At 36.4% G+C, this 13,807-nt stretch overlaps 1 protein-coding gene across 2 annotated transcripts in view; it reads right to left on the reverse strand.

Moving 5' to 3' along the window:
• Positions 1–13,807, reverse strand: part of LOC101164142 (CUB and sushi domain-containing protein 1) — a 411,649-nt gene that overhangs the window by 30,521 nt on the left and 367,321 nt on the right. For both annotated transcript variants that reach the window (XM_023953530.2, XM_078944567.1), the window contains exons 52-59: positions 8,841–9,029; positions 8,568–8,753; positions 7,935–8,132; positions 6,518–6,691; positions 4,549–4,722; positions 4,249–4,422; positions 2,867–3,055; positions 685–861 (exon numbers count right to left, since the gene is read on the reverse strand). In XM_023953530.2, coding sequence (XP_023809298.1) covers positions 685–861; positions 2,867–3,055; positions 4,249–4,422; positions 4,549–4,722; positions 6,518–6,691; positions 7,935–8,132; positions 8,568–8,753; positions 8,841–9,029 — 1,461 coding nt within the window. The remainder of the gene's footprint in view (positions 1–684; positions 862–2,866; positions 3,056–4,248; positions 4,423–4,548; positions 4,723–6,517; positions 6,692–7,934; positions 8,133–8,567; positions 8,754–8,840; positions 9,030–13,807) is intronic.

Consider the following 13,807-nt stretch of genomic DNA (forward strand, 5'->3'; position numbering starts at 1 on the left):
AATATGATTTATAGAAAAACGAAAACTAACTTTGTCTTCTTCCTTCATTATTCTAAAATTCTACTACTTTGCTATTTCAACTTAAAAATATATAATATAAAAGTTTTATTAAGCTTGCTTTAAAAGACTGTTTCACAAAGTTGGGCTTGAACATAGAACATTTTCATTTCATATCTAGATTTTTTTAACAAATGCATTCCTTTTGTTTTCAATGTTGAAGACTCCAAACTTGTTAATATTTTCCCCTTTTTAAACAGTTGAACAGATTCAGGTTTCAGCCGTAGATAGCACATGCTGGGTAAAGTGACAGTCTTCTACTCCAACATTCTGATTACAGTATGTGGTACCTGCTGATCTGAAAGTCAAAAGCCAATCCAGCTCAAGGACTGAATATTCCAAACACAAGCAGGAAATCTGTCAGTCTGTGACAAGCCCCAATCACATTAAGTTGGTGCCTGTTGCTGTCATCGAGCACAGTGTCAGCCACAGGTGGCATCACAGTGTTTTATGTTGAGGCGTCTTCACGCTGACTTGCCAGTGTGAAAGGACTCACTGTGTTATGTGGTAAAGCTCTTTGCTTCTTAAACAGGCAACTCTTGTGCTTGTTAAATGTTTTCTTCCTCACACTTTTTTTTTAAAGAGAAGGCATACTATTTAGATTTTTATGAAGTAGTTTTGCTTTACCAGTGCAATAGGGGGGCACTCCACTCCACGTCCCATCTTCCTGACAGTGACGAGTGGAATTGCCCACCAGCAGTCCACTGGGCAGACAGGAGTATTGCAGAACCGAGCCGTAAGTCCAACTGCGGGTTCCTAACACGACTGCATTCGGCGGCACGCCGGGGTCGCCGCAGGAAATAGCTATGGAGACAGCAAAAGATTGGAAGTGAAAGAGGGGTGGCTAAGCGTGCAGGATTGCATCCAACTATAGATTTCAGATACATAACTGCATTAGGTGGTGCAGCTGGGTCACTGCAGGAGCCAAAGGGGAGGGGGTCACAAGAGAGAACAAGGGGATTGATGCTGATTTTTGTTGACTTTTATGTGCATAAGAGCGGGACAAAGAAGAATGGACATACAATGTCCTATTAAGGTGTATCAAATTAAATCTGCTAACATAAAAGATGTGCTCTTAATTCAAAAAATGTAACCTAATGAACATGGGTGACAATATAAACCACAAAACTTAATGTTACACCTGTCTCAGGTAACTGCCCGAGACTGTTTGGTCTAATATTTGACCAAAAATATAATTTATTTTACAAGCATTGAAACAAAAAATAAATAGATAAAAAAACATGTGTTTGTGAATAAACTACCCATCTTTCAGTTCAGTTATAAAGAAAACAGTTTAAATATATCACAGTTTAGATTTTTTATTTTTTTATTTTGCAAATGACATATCCTAATATCTGTTCATACTCCCAAATCATATGACGTCATCCTCTCCTTGCCTCTCAGTCATCCCCCTTCTGCCTCCCATTTTTATGAAAAGACCGTGTTTCTTGACTGTAATTCTTGTAACTCGAGGATGTCACTGGAGTCCTATCCTTTCGGCTCTTTTTTGCCTGAAATCTTTATCTCTGGCTGTTGTCATGTCGTCTTCATGCACCTCTTTGTGTTTCTCCCCTCTTCTGTGCATTAGCCTCCGTCTTTCTAATGCTCTGGTTTGGTATCTGTGTTTCTATCATCCATGACAGCTTCTTAAGAAGCACATCTATGGCCTTAAGAGACACGCTTGCTTTTTTACTGCACACGGACACAAGTACACAAAAGTGTGTAGACCCTTTTCCCTCTACTTTTGCCTTTTTACTAAAGTTTATTTCAATGTTCTTGCCTGAAATTCTTTTGTGTGTGTGTGTCTTTTCTCTCTGGTCTAAGCTCATTTTAGTGTCTCTTCAAGCCAATCCTCACTTACATAGCTTTTTTTGACAAAGAGAATGAAAAACACAGTAATCGACAAGTCTTTGATGGCACGTTTTATACAAATCAAGACAAATAGAACAAATATTTTCGATCGTTTTCCCTTTTTGCAGACATGCTCATACAGCATGCTGTATTTTTCTCATTTTTCAAGTGTCCTCTAAAAAGCAACTTCTTAAATTTATTTTCCTAAAATTTGTGATTAAAAGAAATAAATCACAGGAGTTAGACAGATCATATTGATTTTTTTTTCTTTTCTTCATGTCAAAGCAACAATCACTTGGCTTTGACTTTGAAAAAACAGGTTGTAGGCTACAATCAAGCAACATCAATGAAGTCTCAGTAAGCTGGCTTAACTTGAAAGCCTTTTGACATCCTTTTTACATCATGTGCAGATCTGCATACTACTCTGACCAACTAAACATCAAAGTTTAAGGACGAAAGAAAAACTTTCTCAAACTGGATTTTTGAAATTATGAAACTGTTTATCTGATGGAACTTTATGATTGACAACATTACTATATATTTATTAAGGCAACACATTTAATGTCCTAACACTTTTCTAAAAAAATTTTTCTTGCACAGAGCATTTACAATTGAACTGACATGGTAATAATGCAAAGTGCCAATCATATCTATTTTAATGTCAGACACAACATTAATTTGTCAGTATGACATTTGGAAATAATAGCACACATTAATAATCAGTACTCTGTTTAGTTTAATGTTAACATATTAAATATAAGAGTTTGATGTTTAATTCCAGACAAGTTTCATTCTTGTAATGTTTTTAAAATGAAATATTTTCTACATGAAAAAAGAGTGTGAAAAGAATAGAAATGGTTGAACAGAAATCCCTAACATTATCTATATTTCTTTATGTAAAGTGTTATTATAGGTTCAAATATTGAACAGTTGAAATGTGTTACTTATAGGATTTTACCTAAACAACGAGGCATTGGTCTGTCCCAAAGTCCATCGTGTTGACATGTAAGGATTGCAGAACCCAGCAGGTAGAAACCTCGTTTGCAGTGGATTGCAACAGTTACGCCATAGCTGAAGACCTCTGGGTAATGTAGGCCAGACTGACGCACCCCATTTTCCACATGACCAGGGTCTGAACAGTTCACCACTAAAGAAAATTGAGGCAAAAAATCAAGTTAAATGAAATAAATTACCCATAAGTGTCTTATTACAACAAACATACAAGTGTTACATAAATTCTTAGATTAACATCAAGTTCATTTTTTAATTAATACATTTATGACACTCAGGCTGTAGCAGGTAGCCAGATGTAATACTAGGTGTAAAAAAAACAAGGAAATGTTCTCTTCAGAGAGCAACTATCATACAAGAATTATAAATCATATCCACTTTTGTCAAACTTTGCTCAGTTTTCTAAAAGTTCTTTGTTTCCTCCTGCTCTTACAGCTCTAGCTACCCTCTCCTCCCTCCTCTCTGAGTGATGTTAGCCCAAAACAGCAGAGTGTGAGTTTCCACATGTCACAGGGGAGATTGACATTCGCTCGGATTCAAGTCTGTGGGGGCACAAGACAGTGTGTGAGTGAAATTTTGTATGTGTGTTTGGGACCCTTCGGGAATGAAGGAAGTCTCATATTCATAAATGACAGCTGCTGCTGCAAGGAAAGAAGGCATGAAAGAAAAGAAAGAGTTGTGTGTGTGTGTGGGGGGGTGGGGGGTGGGGGGGGGGGGACAAAAGAATAAGGAAAAATGAAGAAACCAAGCAAACAGGCAGGGATGAATCACTCTGATGGGAAATTCATGTTGCCAGCTGTGTGTGTTTTAATATATTACACCTGTTTCACTGCTGAGGGCCAAGACAATTCTTTCTTAAAGTGATGGACACACACAGTTAACAGAGGATTGCAATAAGTCTTTTGAGATTAACCCAACTGTGTGTGTATGCATCTATGAATTTGTTAGATTAGATACATGCAGACCCTCCATTAGTAGTGGATCGTTGCTGGCAACTGGTGAGGGCATGGACGCAGTTATTTTAGTTTAAAGCCTGCTGAACTCAGATTTAAATCATTTGCTGTAGCTACAAGCAAAATAAGTACAGCTAATGTTCATGCTGAGCAGATCTAAAGAAGAATCAAAATAAATTTAAAGACATTGAAAGACCAAGATTACAAAACATGCATCTGCTACTAGCTCTTGTTTTTCATTTCAGAACTGTGGGAAAAGGGAAAAACTATACTGGCTCATTCCATGTATGCACATGAACACGAAGAGCTATTGCAAACACAGAAGTATTGACTTAGATGGGATGTATAAATGTGTGTAATGAGATACAAGTGTGACCTTTGCAGACAGGGAGGGGACTGCTCCACTGTCCATTGAGTCGGCACTGGGCCCGAGGACTTCCACTGAGGATGTAACCTTTGTTGCAGGTGAAGTTGACTACATCATTGAGGTTGAATTCCGTGCCATTGGTCCGCCCGTTGGGCGGGTTACCTGGGTGACCACAGGTGATAGCTAAAAGATACAAGAGACCAAGAATAAGTCAAAGAGCTGTACACTAAATAAATTTTCAGTTTGGAACATCTCTTAATATTTGATAAAAACCGGCATATACTACAACCACTTTCACGGTCCACTTACGGACGCAGACAGGTGTTGTTCCAGACCAACGGTGGTCTTGCTGGCAGATTCTCACTGATGTGCCGATTAGCCTGTAGCCCAGCATGCATTGATACACCACGGTGTCACGGTAGCTGGAGCCGTCGCCACTTATGTGGCCATTGACTATAGGATCTGGTGAATCACAATGCCCAGCTAGACAATATAAAAAATGTGAAGGAAAAAAAAGATAAGTTAAATGTACGGAATTATAAAATGTTCCATAACTAAATGTCTAACAAACAGAGACATCATTGAAACCCAAGAATGATTGACTGCTAACAATAAACATGGAAAATGACATAAATCATAAAGATATATATGTGAATATCAGCATTTTAACCACAATTTCCATCAGCATAAATATCTGACTCCGCTTATTCTAGATAAATATGAACAATGATTTTCAGCAAATAGTGAAAAAAATACTTATAAATATGTCAGAACAGAACAGACACATTGAGAAACTGGACAATCTGGACCTTCATCCACAAGCAATATTATAGAAAAAAGCATTTCTACCAAATTTTTAGTTCATAAAAATTGCAGGTAAATGTTATTTGTGAAAAAGTTCTCAGTGTTCATAAGTCCAAGTCAGCTTCTTTTGTCTGAAAGCCCAAAAGGTGCAATAAGTTTGGATAAAGATAGATTTTACAAAAATAACACTACTTTCACTGTTTAAGCGAAGGTATGATTAATCACATTTGAGACTCATGTTGCAGAAACCATGGGAACAACTTAAGGCTGGAGGTGACAGTGGATTACATTTAATCTTGGCTAACTCTGGAAGCAAACATCACACAGTGTGTCAACGTGGTAAAACTAGATCTTCAGCAAACATACATATCCACGATGGCCTGGCACTAGGGGTGCATTCTAAAGATTTGCCCTAAGTCTTCAAACGTAGCATCACTTTACTCTGCAGGGAGAGTTTGAAAGAACACTGCATGCAGCAAGACCACCAAGAAATATGATAGAAGAAGATGATTTTACAGAGATAATGCAGAAAAACTGTGCAAAGAGAAGCTGAAAACCTCTCAGTTGGCAACAAAAAGCATTTTAGAGCTTCAAATACATTTCATCTGACTATTGCCTCAATACAACAGCCAACAATGATTTTGAACTGTTAACAGACAAGCAAAACAGTTGAGGAGATCATCAATGAAGATGGATTCAAATTCAAAGCTTTCACATAATTATTTTCTGACTGGTGACTATTTTATTCCTGATTCATGAGCAGATTATTTTGTTTTTCTTTTTACAAGTTTTAGCCTTTACCCTATAGAAAACATCTTCGGTATTACCGTATTTTCCGGACTATAAGTCGCCCTTTTTTTCATAGTTTGGCAAGGGGTGCGACTTATACTCCGCAGCGACTTATATTAGAAATAAATTGAAATAAATACATTGTTAACCCTCCTGTTATGTTCATTTGTGAGGAACAGAGATGATGTTCCTGGGTCAATTTGATGTATGAGGTATGTTAAGTGTTAAGAGTATGTTAAGTGACTCAGAGAATCAGCAAACTTTTTTTACAGTAAGATCTTGAAGGCTAACAACATAATATTCTATTTTCCAATGATTTCATAGATTCAGAAATGCAATAAAAGTGAAAACTGTTTCTACAAATACAGGATGAATACAGAGTATTAGTTGGCCAATGATGCTTCATGAAAGGAATAAATAAATAAGTATGAGAAAGAATTATGGTGAAATTATTAGATAAACAGTCTGCTATGATTGTGTCATATAAGGTTGTGAAAGTTAAAATGCGACTTATAGTCCAGTGCGACTTATCTGTGTTTTTTTCTACTTTATAATGCATTTTTGGGCTGGTGCGACTTATACTCCGGTGCGACTTATAGTCCGGAAAATACGGTAATTATGCTTTTCACTGTCAGGCAAATCTGACCTTATAAGCAAATCACAACATACAAGAGATACCTCTTACCTAGACATCTGGTTTCTGCACCACTCCACAGCCCATCAGCTCCACATTCTCTGACATGTGATCCCACCAGCGTGTAACCATGGTTACACATAAAGATTGTAGTTGCTCCAAACGTGGTCAGTGTCCCTAGTTTAGTTCCAAAGGGTGGGGAGGGAAGTTCCCCGCAGGAAATGACTGAGTAAAAAAAAAAAAAACAAAAAAAAACACATGCACAAATTGTTACAAAAAGAGGCACAAAAGGCAGAATGATAAATTTTCTAAAAGTCTGATCATAAACTAAGTTTGTGTTCCTAATTACAAACATTTTAAACTAAACTATGATTTTATTGAAAATACTAATCATATAATCCTGAAAGTTTTTAAGGTCAACAGATGAAGGATTGTTGAATACCTTAGTCCCTTCTCAGATATATAAATATATATTAAATCCCTTGGATATTGCTACACAGTCATATCTGGTGCAGGATAGCAACATTTCTGGTGGATCTTACTTCCTAATGCAAATAATTAATTAGAAACACATTTCACTTCTCTAATACACTAAAAATGTACTAATGGTATCCCAAAAATATTGCAAGATGTTCTCTGTTGGAGTATTTGATAGTAACAGCATGCTCCCGTAACTTAACTTTTTGGATAAAATAGGAACAAAAGAGAAATTGCAGAACAATGCATTATTTAAAAAGGCATTGTTGTATTTTTCTTACGATATACCTCACATTTAAAAAGCACAAGCTGCGTTATTTTCAAAGTTGTAAGCTCTGAACAGTAGGATTCAAAGGAATTTGAAAACACATCCACCCAGCAGGTCGATAACCATATGAAAACATATACTAAGGAGGCAAACAAACACAGTGGAGTTTGATAATTCCCAGTTAAAAAAATCTACTTTAACTTTTCCTTTAGCCAAGTAAATTTCCTTATCTTCTTCTTCTACTTTCGGCTTCTCCCATCAGGGGTCGCCACAGCGCACAAGTCGCATGGTAAATTTGGCAATGTTTTACGCCGGATGCCCTTCCTGACGCAACCTTCTCAAACCGGGCTTGGAACCAGCAGAGGTAGAGAAGGGAACAGGGAGCAGCCCGGAGTCGAACTCGGGTTTCACGGATGGAAGGCACCGCAAACCAGCATGAGCTAAACTGGCTCCCAGCCAAGTAAATTTCCTTATAATAAATCAAAATACAAGAATATCTATCTATCTATCTATCTATCTATCTATCTATCTATCTATCTATCTATCTATCTATCTATCTATCTATCTATCTATCTATCTATCTATCTATCTATCTATCTATCTATCTATCTATCTATCTATCTATCTATCTATCTACCTACCTACCTACCCATCTACCTACCCATCTATCTATCTATCTATCAATGTATCTGTCCGTCTAAAAGGTATATTTTTAATACTTACTCTTACAAGTAGCAGGATCATCTGACCCCTCCCAAGTCCCATTGGCGAGACAGTGTAAAGTCCGATACCCGGCACCCAAATAATAACCTGAGGAGCATTCCAGCATCACCATAGAGCCAAACTCCCCGAGTATGCCACGAAGCAGGCGGAAGGTCATGTGATCAGACAAAATGGTTTCGATGCTGGGACAGTGCACCGCTGGGTGGAAAAACAAAGCACAACAGCAGTTCATGACATACTAATTACAGTAAATTTACTGTTCAAATGTTTACAAATATATAATGGTTTCATGAGAAACAGTAAATCTGTTAGGCACGGGCTAAGCAGACCCAGTTTAGCTTTGATTCAGTGTTGCACTGGGCTCTGTATCATTCACAGCACACTATCATTTGAAGACAAAAACAGACCATTTTTCAACTTTTCATTTAAAAGGGACTGAGGCCAACATACTTGAACTTGTAAAAATGATACCTCAGTTGTTCAGCCCACTTCAGATTTTATGATACATATATTTTGAACTGGGCTAAACGTGGATGAGAGGTTTATGATCATCACAATACCCATGAGATTGAATAGACGGATGGTTTCCACATTCATGAATATGCTTTGACAATGACAGTTAAAAGCACTTACGCAGGCATCTGGGGGGGGAAAGCGAGTTACTCCAGCTCCCATCCTCCAAGCACACAGCTGTCATTGGTACAGCGGGATCAAGGTGGTAACCCTGGCTACAGTAGTAGGTGACTTGGCTACCAACGGTAAATTGAGTGGCATGGAAACTGCCATTTCCCGGTGACAGAGGTATCCCACATGAGATAGCTGCCACATGGAAAAGAAAAAAAGTATTAGAGGTTTTTTTTTCTAAATGTTTGACTCATAAGAAGATTATTAAGTTTAAAGATTTACCTTGACAGAAAGGTGGTGGTGAATCCCACTTGTAAAGTCCATTAGAATTAAGCCTGCAGGTGGCATTGCTTGAGCCTACCAGGTAGTAACCACGGTTGCAAAAGTATTGTATTCTGCTACCAGGACTAAGTTTAGTGCGGTTGACCACACCCCCATTCAATGGGGAATCATTGATGCTACAGTAGGCAGCTGAGAGCAGACAGGAAAAGTAAAAACAGAAGAAAACAAACAACATTCTCACATTAATTTTTGGTACATCCAACCTTTTTACTGTCCTAAAGCTACAGAAATAGCTGGCTCCTCTGATGTTTTTAATAAAGAATTGGAATAAAAAAAAGGATTTCATTGATGCTTGAAACAATAGTTTTAAACTTGTTTTAAAGAAAGACATGAAAATAGTTTAGGAAGGTGGTTTCTGTTTTTCTCTAGGAAAAGCAGTTGGACCACTTTTGATGCATAATACTGATTAAAACATCTGACAAAACAAACCACTACAGGCCTCTTGGTTCTCCCTTCCTGTAAATCATGATCCCAGTTTTTATTCTCATTAACCACAAAAGTGTATTGAAATTCCCATATCAACAGCCTCCCTTCAATATCTTTATATCGCCCTTTTTTGTTTTTCAGATGACTTCCTTTCTTTCCTCAATTCAGTTTATCTCCCAATCGACCTTTCTGCTCTAAAATCTATTTTTTCTTTTTTTTTTTAAACTGTACTTAATTTATCAAAGTAATCCAAAAATTCTCATTTACCAGATGCAGAAATGTTCACTGACAAGTCTTAGATCCTAAAAAGCAAAGGTTTACAGTTTTTCTCAGTCGCTTTAGTACAATTCTCAGATCAGAATTGAAGATTGCAAATACGTGTGTGCATTTCTCCAAACAATTTGTAAAAACAGCAAAACACTATAGATTTCTTGCAAAAGCCTATAACTTGCTCAAAATCTTTAGTTCATCTCTCAAAACTAAGTCTTTATGTCATTGAACATGTCAGTGCCATCAGAATGTCAAGTCCTTGTGTCATTGTCTACGAACAAGACAGTCAAATTACTTTGTCATGTTGTCAATATAACTGTACTTTAGAGGGAGGTTCTGATGTAAACTATGGCTAAGGTTTTGATGACTATTATTGTAAAATGTAAGTTACACCTTTTTTGTTTGATTGCAGGAGACTGGACAAGATTCACATTTTCACTTTTATTGTTCATATTGTAATTTGTTGACAGACCATGTCATACCAACATAGAAAAAAACCCACTGCAAACAGTAACACAAAGGGAAAAAAAAGATAGGAAAATACTCTGTACTACAGTACAGGCAGTGCAGTAGGAATTGGTGTGGTCTTCCTACACCTCTTGTTGTTCCTGTATGTTAGACCACAAATTCTCCTCGACATCACAGCTAATATCCTCTCTTGAAATGCAGCGAAATATGTTTGTCACATTATGACAACTTGGTCAACCATTTTACAGTTAATGACTTATACGATGAACTAATGACTAGGTGTTTTGAGGAGTAAGACTACATCAACATGACATAAACAATTGATAATATAGCAAAGAGCGGAGAATTGTCCATAATCATTTGCATGGATGTACCAAAGCAATTGCAACTTGTTCAAAGAAGTGAGATACTGCTTATATGATGTGCACAAGTGACATCATGATGTGAAGATTGAACAAATAGTTTGGGGAATTTCATTCTGATCTGAGAATTGTACTAAAGCGACTGAGAAAAACTGTAATAGAAGGCTTTCTTGGGGCTGGTGGTGGAAATGACAATCATTAATTCTTGAAACAAAGAAAGCCTGCAAAATAAAATATCTAAAAATAACCAACAAAATGTTGTACAATCATTAATTCTTGAAACAAAGAAAGCCTGCAAAATAAAATATCTAAAAATAACCAACAAAATGTTGGAAGCTTTATATCTATAAGCACCTGTGTTTTGACAAGGCAGACAAAAGTGGGCCTAATTTCAGATTGTTGTGGAACATATTGGAAAAAGGTATTTCTTGTCAAACAAACATTGCAATTTTCACATACTAGCAGCCCCAAATGCAAGGAATCATTTAAAGAGCAATTTAGAATTTTAGATGACTATTTCATCTCCTAAAATGCATCGCAAGTGTGAAGTGATGAAAAAAAGCAAAACGCTTTGAGAATGAAAATACCAATCAACCTGATTGCAATCCACAATCTTCTTCAAGCATAAATCATGCTGCACTCCCTGCTCTTGAAAGTGGAAACTTATCTTTATCTTCATGTGTTTTACTTCATCATCCAAAATAGTCTTATCAATAAATAACCTAAAAAAAACAAAAAACAAAACTTAAGTTATGCCATTTTTAAATCCTTACAGCAAACTTTGACTTTAAGAAGATATTTTAAAAACTTTTTTTTTTTTACTTTTATGTTGTAAAATGATACTGACTGCTGCTTTTTGTCATCCTTTATAGAGTTTAGTGAAGAGAGGGCCATTCCAAAATGAAAGAAGAAAGAACCCATTGGTGCCATGTGACCATTGGTGAAAATATCTTAAAAAAAGAACAGATTGGCTAATTTGTTTTTTTAAGAGTTTGATTATGTATGAACATGATAGTCACTTAAAGACCTATTCCAATAAAAATTGTGTTTTTGGTGTTTGCCATTCAATTAAACCTATTTATATTTATATCCTGATATTAAAACAATAGTTGTCTCAATGGGCTTCATACTGGTAAGTGTATAAGAACAGGAAATCAGTCATAAAATACAATAGCTAATTGCTAAACTCAACAGACTAAGCTAAACTAAGCTTTCCATACCCTTAGACGCTCCTTCTCAGTAAGAAAAAACTCCTAAAAAATAAAGCGGATTCCGGGAAACAAAGAAAAAAACCTCAGGGATGTCCACATGAAGGGGGGATCCTCCCCCAGGATGGACAGGTGATGTACCAGAAACAGTAAACACGTTCTTCTAGTTTTTTTCTCATGATAGAAGACATAAGGAATTTAACAATGAAACAGCATTTCTGAGTAGTTCTTTATTCAAATTGTGATAAAGCAGGAGTATATTGAAAAAAATACCATTTGAAAAAGCTCTCTTTTGAGATTTACCGTATTTTCCGGACTATAAGTCGCTCCGGAGTATAAGTCGCAGCAGCCCAAAAATGCATTATAAAGTAGAAAAAAACACAGATAAGTCGCACTGGACTATAAGTCGCATTTTGACGGGAAATTTATTTGACAAAATCTGGGACCAAGAACTAATAACTTCCACAACCTTATATGACACAATCATAGCAGACTGTTTATCTCATAATTTCACAGTAATTCTTTCTCATACTTATTTATTTATTCCTTTCATGAAGCATCACTGGCCAACTAATACTCTGTATTCATCCTGTATTTGTAGAAACAGTTGTCATTTTTATTGCATTTCTGAATCTATGAAATCATTGGAAAATAGAATATTATGTTGTTAGCCTTTAAGATTTTACTGTAAAAAAAGTTTGCTGATTCTCTGAGTCACTTAACATACTCTTAACACTTAACATACCTCATACATCAAATTGACCCAGGAACATCATCTCTGTTCCTCACAAATGAACATAACAGGAGGGTTAACAATGTATTTATTTCAATTTATTCTAATATAAGTCGCTGCGGATTATAAGTCGCACCCCTTGCCAAACTATGAAAAAAAGGGTGACTTATAATCCAGAAAATACGGTATTAAGTGAAATGAGTAGGCCAAAGTGATCCTATTCCGATCCATTCTAATACATCCACTTGCAAACAAAAGGATCCATTAATATCTTTTTTTTTTGTCTGAGCTGATTTCTGCTTCAAAACTGTGCGTCTGGATCGCTCTGATATTTTTGCCATTTTTGTTGCACCGCTAATGTTAGCGTGGTGTTGAAAGAGTTGTAAGCTAATGGGAGAGAGTGTAAACAAAGAGATGATGGGAAATCAGTGGAGGCTTCCACGCCAACAGTCGCACTCACAACTTAGAGGTGAATCCTTAGAGGTCCTAGAAAACTACAGTTTTTTTTTAAATTTATTTTTTATTTTGGATAGCATCGGCATGAGATTAGAATCGGGATGATTTATTTTAATCATGATTAAAAGACCACTGGGAACACTTACAATAGATCAAACAATGATTTGAGTGGGACTTTAAGCTTTACCGTTAAAGCTTTCCTTTGACAGGAATGCTGCATTTTATTATGAGCTAGCTGCTACTTTACTGCGTTTGATTTTAACAGTCATGTTTGCAGAGAGATATTGCTTTACCTGATGCACGGCTGAACCACAGAACAATTCCACTTTCTAGAACAAAACTGCAAATGTTTTTTCTCACCTTTTTCAAAAGTGTAATGTTCACTTCAGTTAGGTGTTCTATGCTCTTTCACAAGAGAGTAAGGGGTTTTAAGGGTTGTTGTAAGTAAGTACTGCTCAAATGTATGTCCCTATAGCAGCTTAAAGCTGTGGGATAGACCTCCAATCCTCAACAGCCTTAAGAGGAGATAGGTGGGTGCAGCAGAGTAATTTACCCACTTAAAACTGCATGGTATGAAAGAGATGCAGGTTACGGTTGAAAAATGAAGCAGCCACTCATTGAAACCTCAAGAAACTGTGTCAATCGTTGAATAGTAGTGTAGTGGTTTTCATTTAGGATTATCTAAATATGGACTACAAGATGAACTGCATTTACATATTTATTCAATTGAATTGCTTATTTTAATTCACAATTGATTTGGTAAAGTTTATAACAGGCTTGCAGTTGGATTCCCGATCCATCTCTAGGGAAGATTAAAGTGCACTGAATCCATCTTCTAGTCAAAGTACAGCAAATTCCAAAAACACATACGTACGTCACACAATTACAATATTAAAAGGCTGTAGAGATTTATGTTGTTTGGAAATGTGAAAAAAAGCTATTAACCTTTACTTAATATTTATGGTGTGCCATAAAAAATGTCAC

Source organism: Oryzias latipes, chromosome 3 (genome assembly GCF_053564925.1).
Source record: "Oryzias latipes strain Hd-rR chromosome 3, Olatipes_Hd-rR_3.1".
NCBI classification, from domain to species: domain Eukaryota; kingdom Metazoa; phylum Chordata; class Actinopteri; order Beloniformes; family Adrianichthyidae; genus Oryzias; species Oryzias latipes.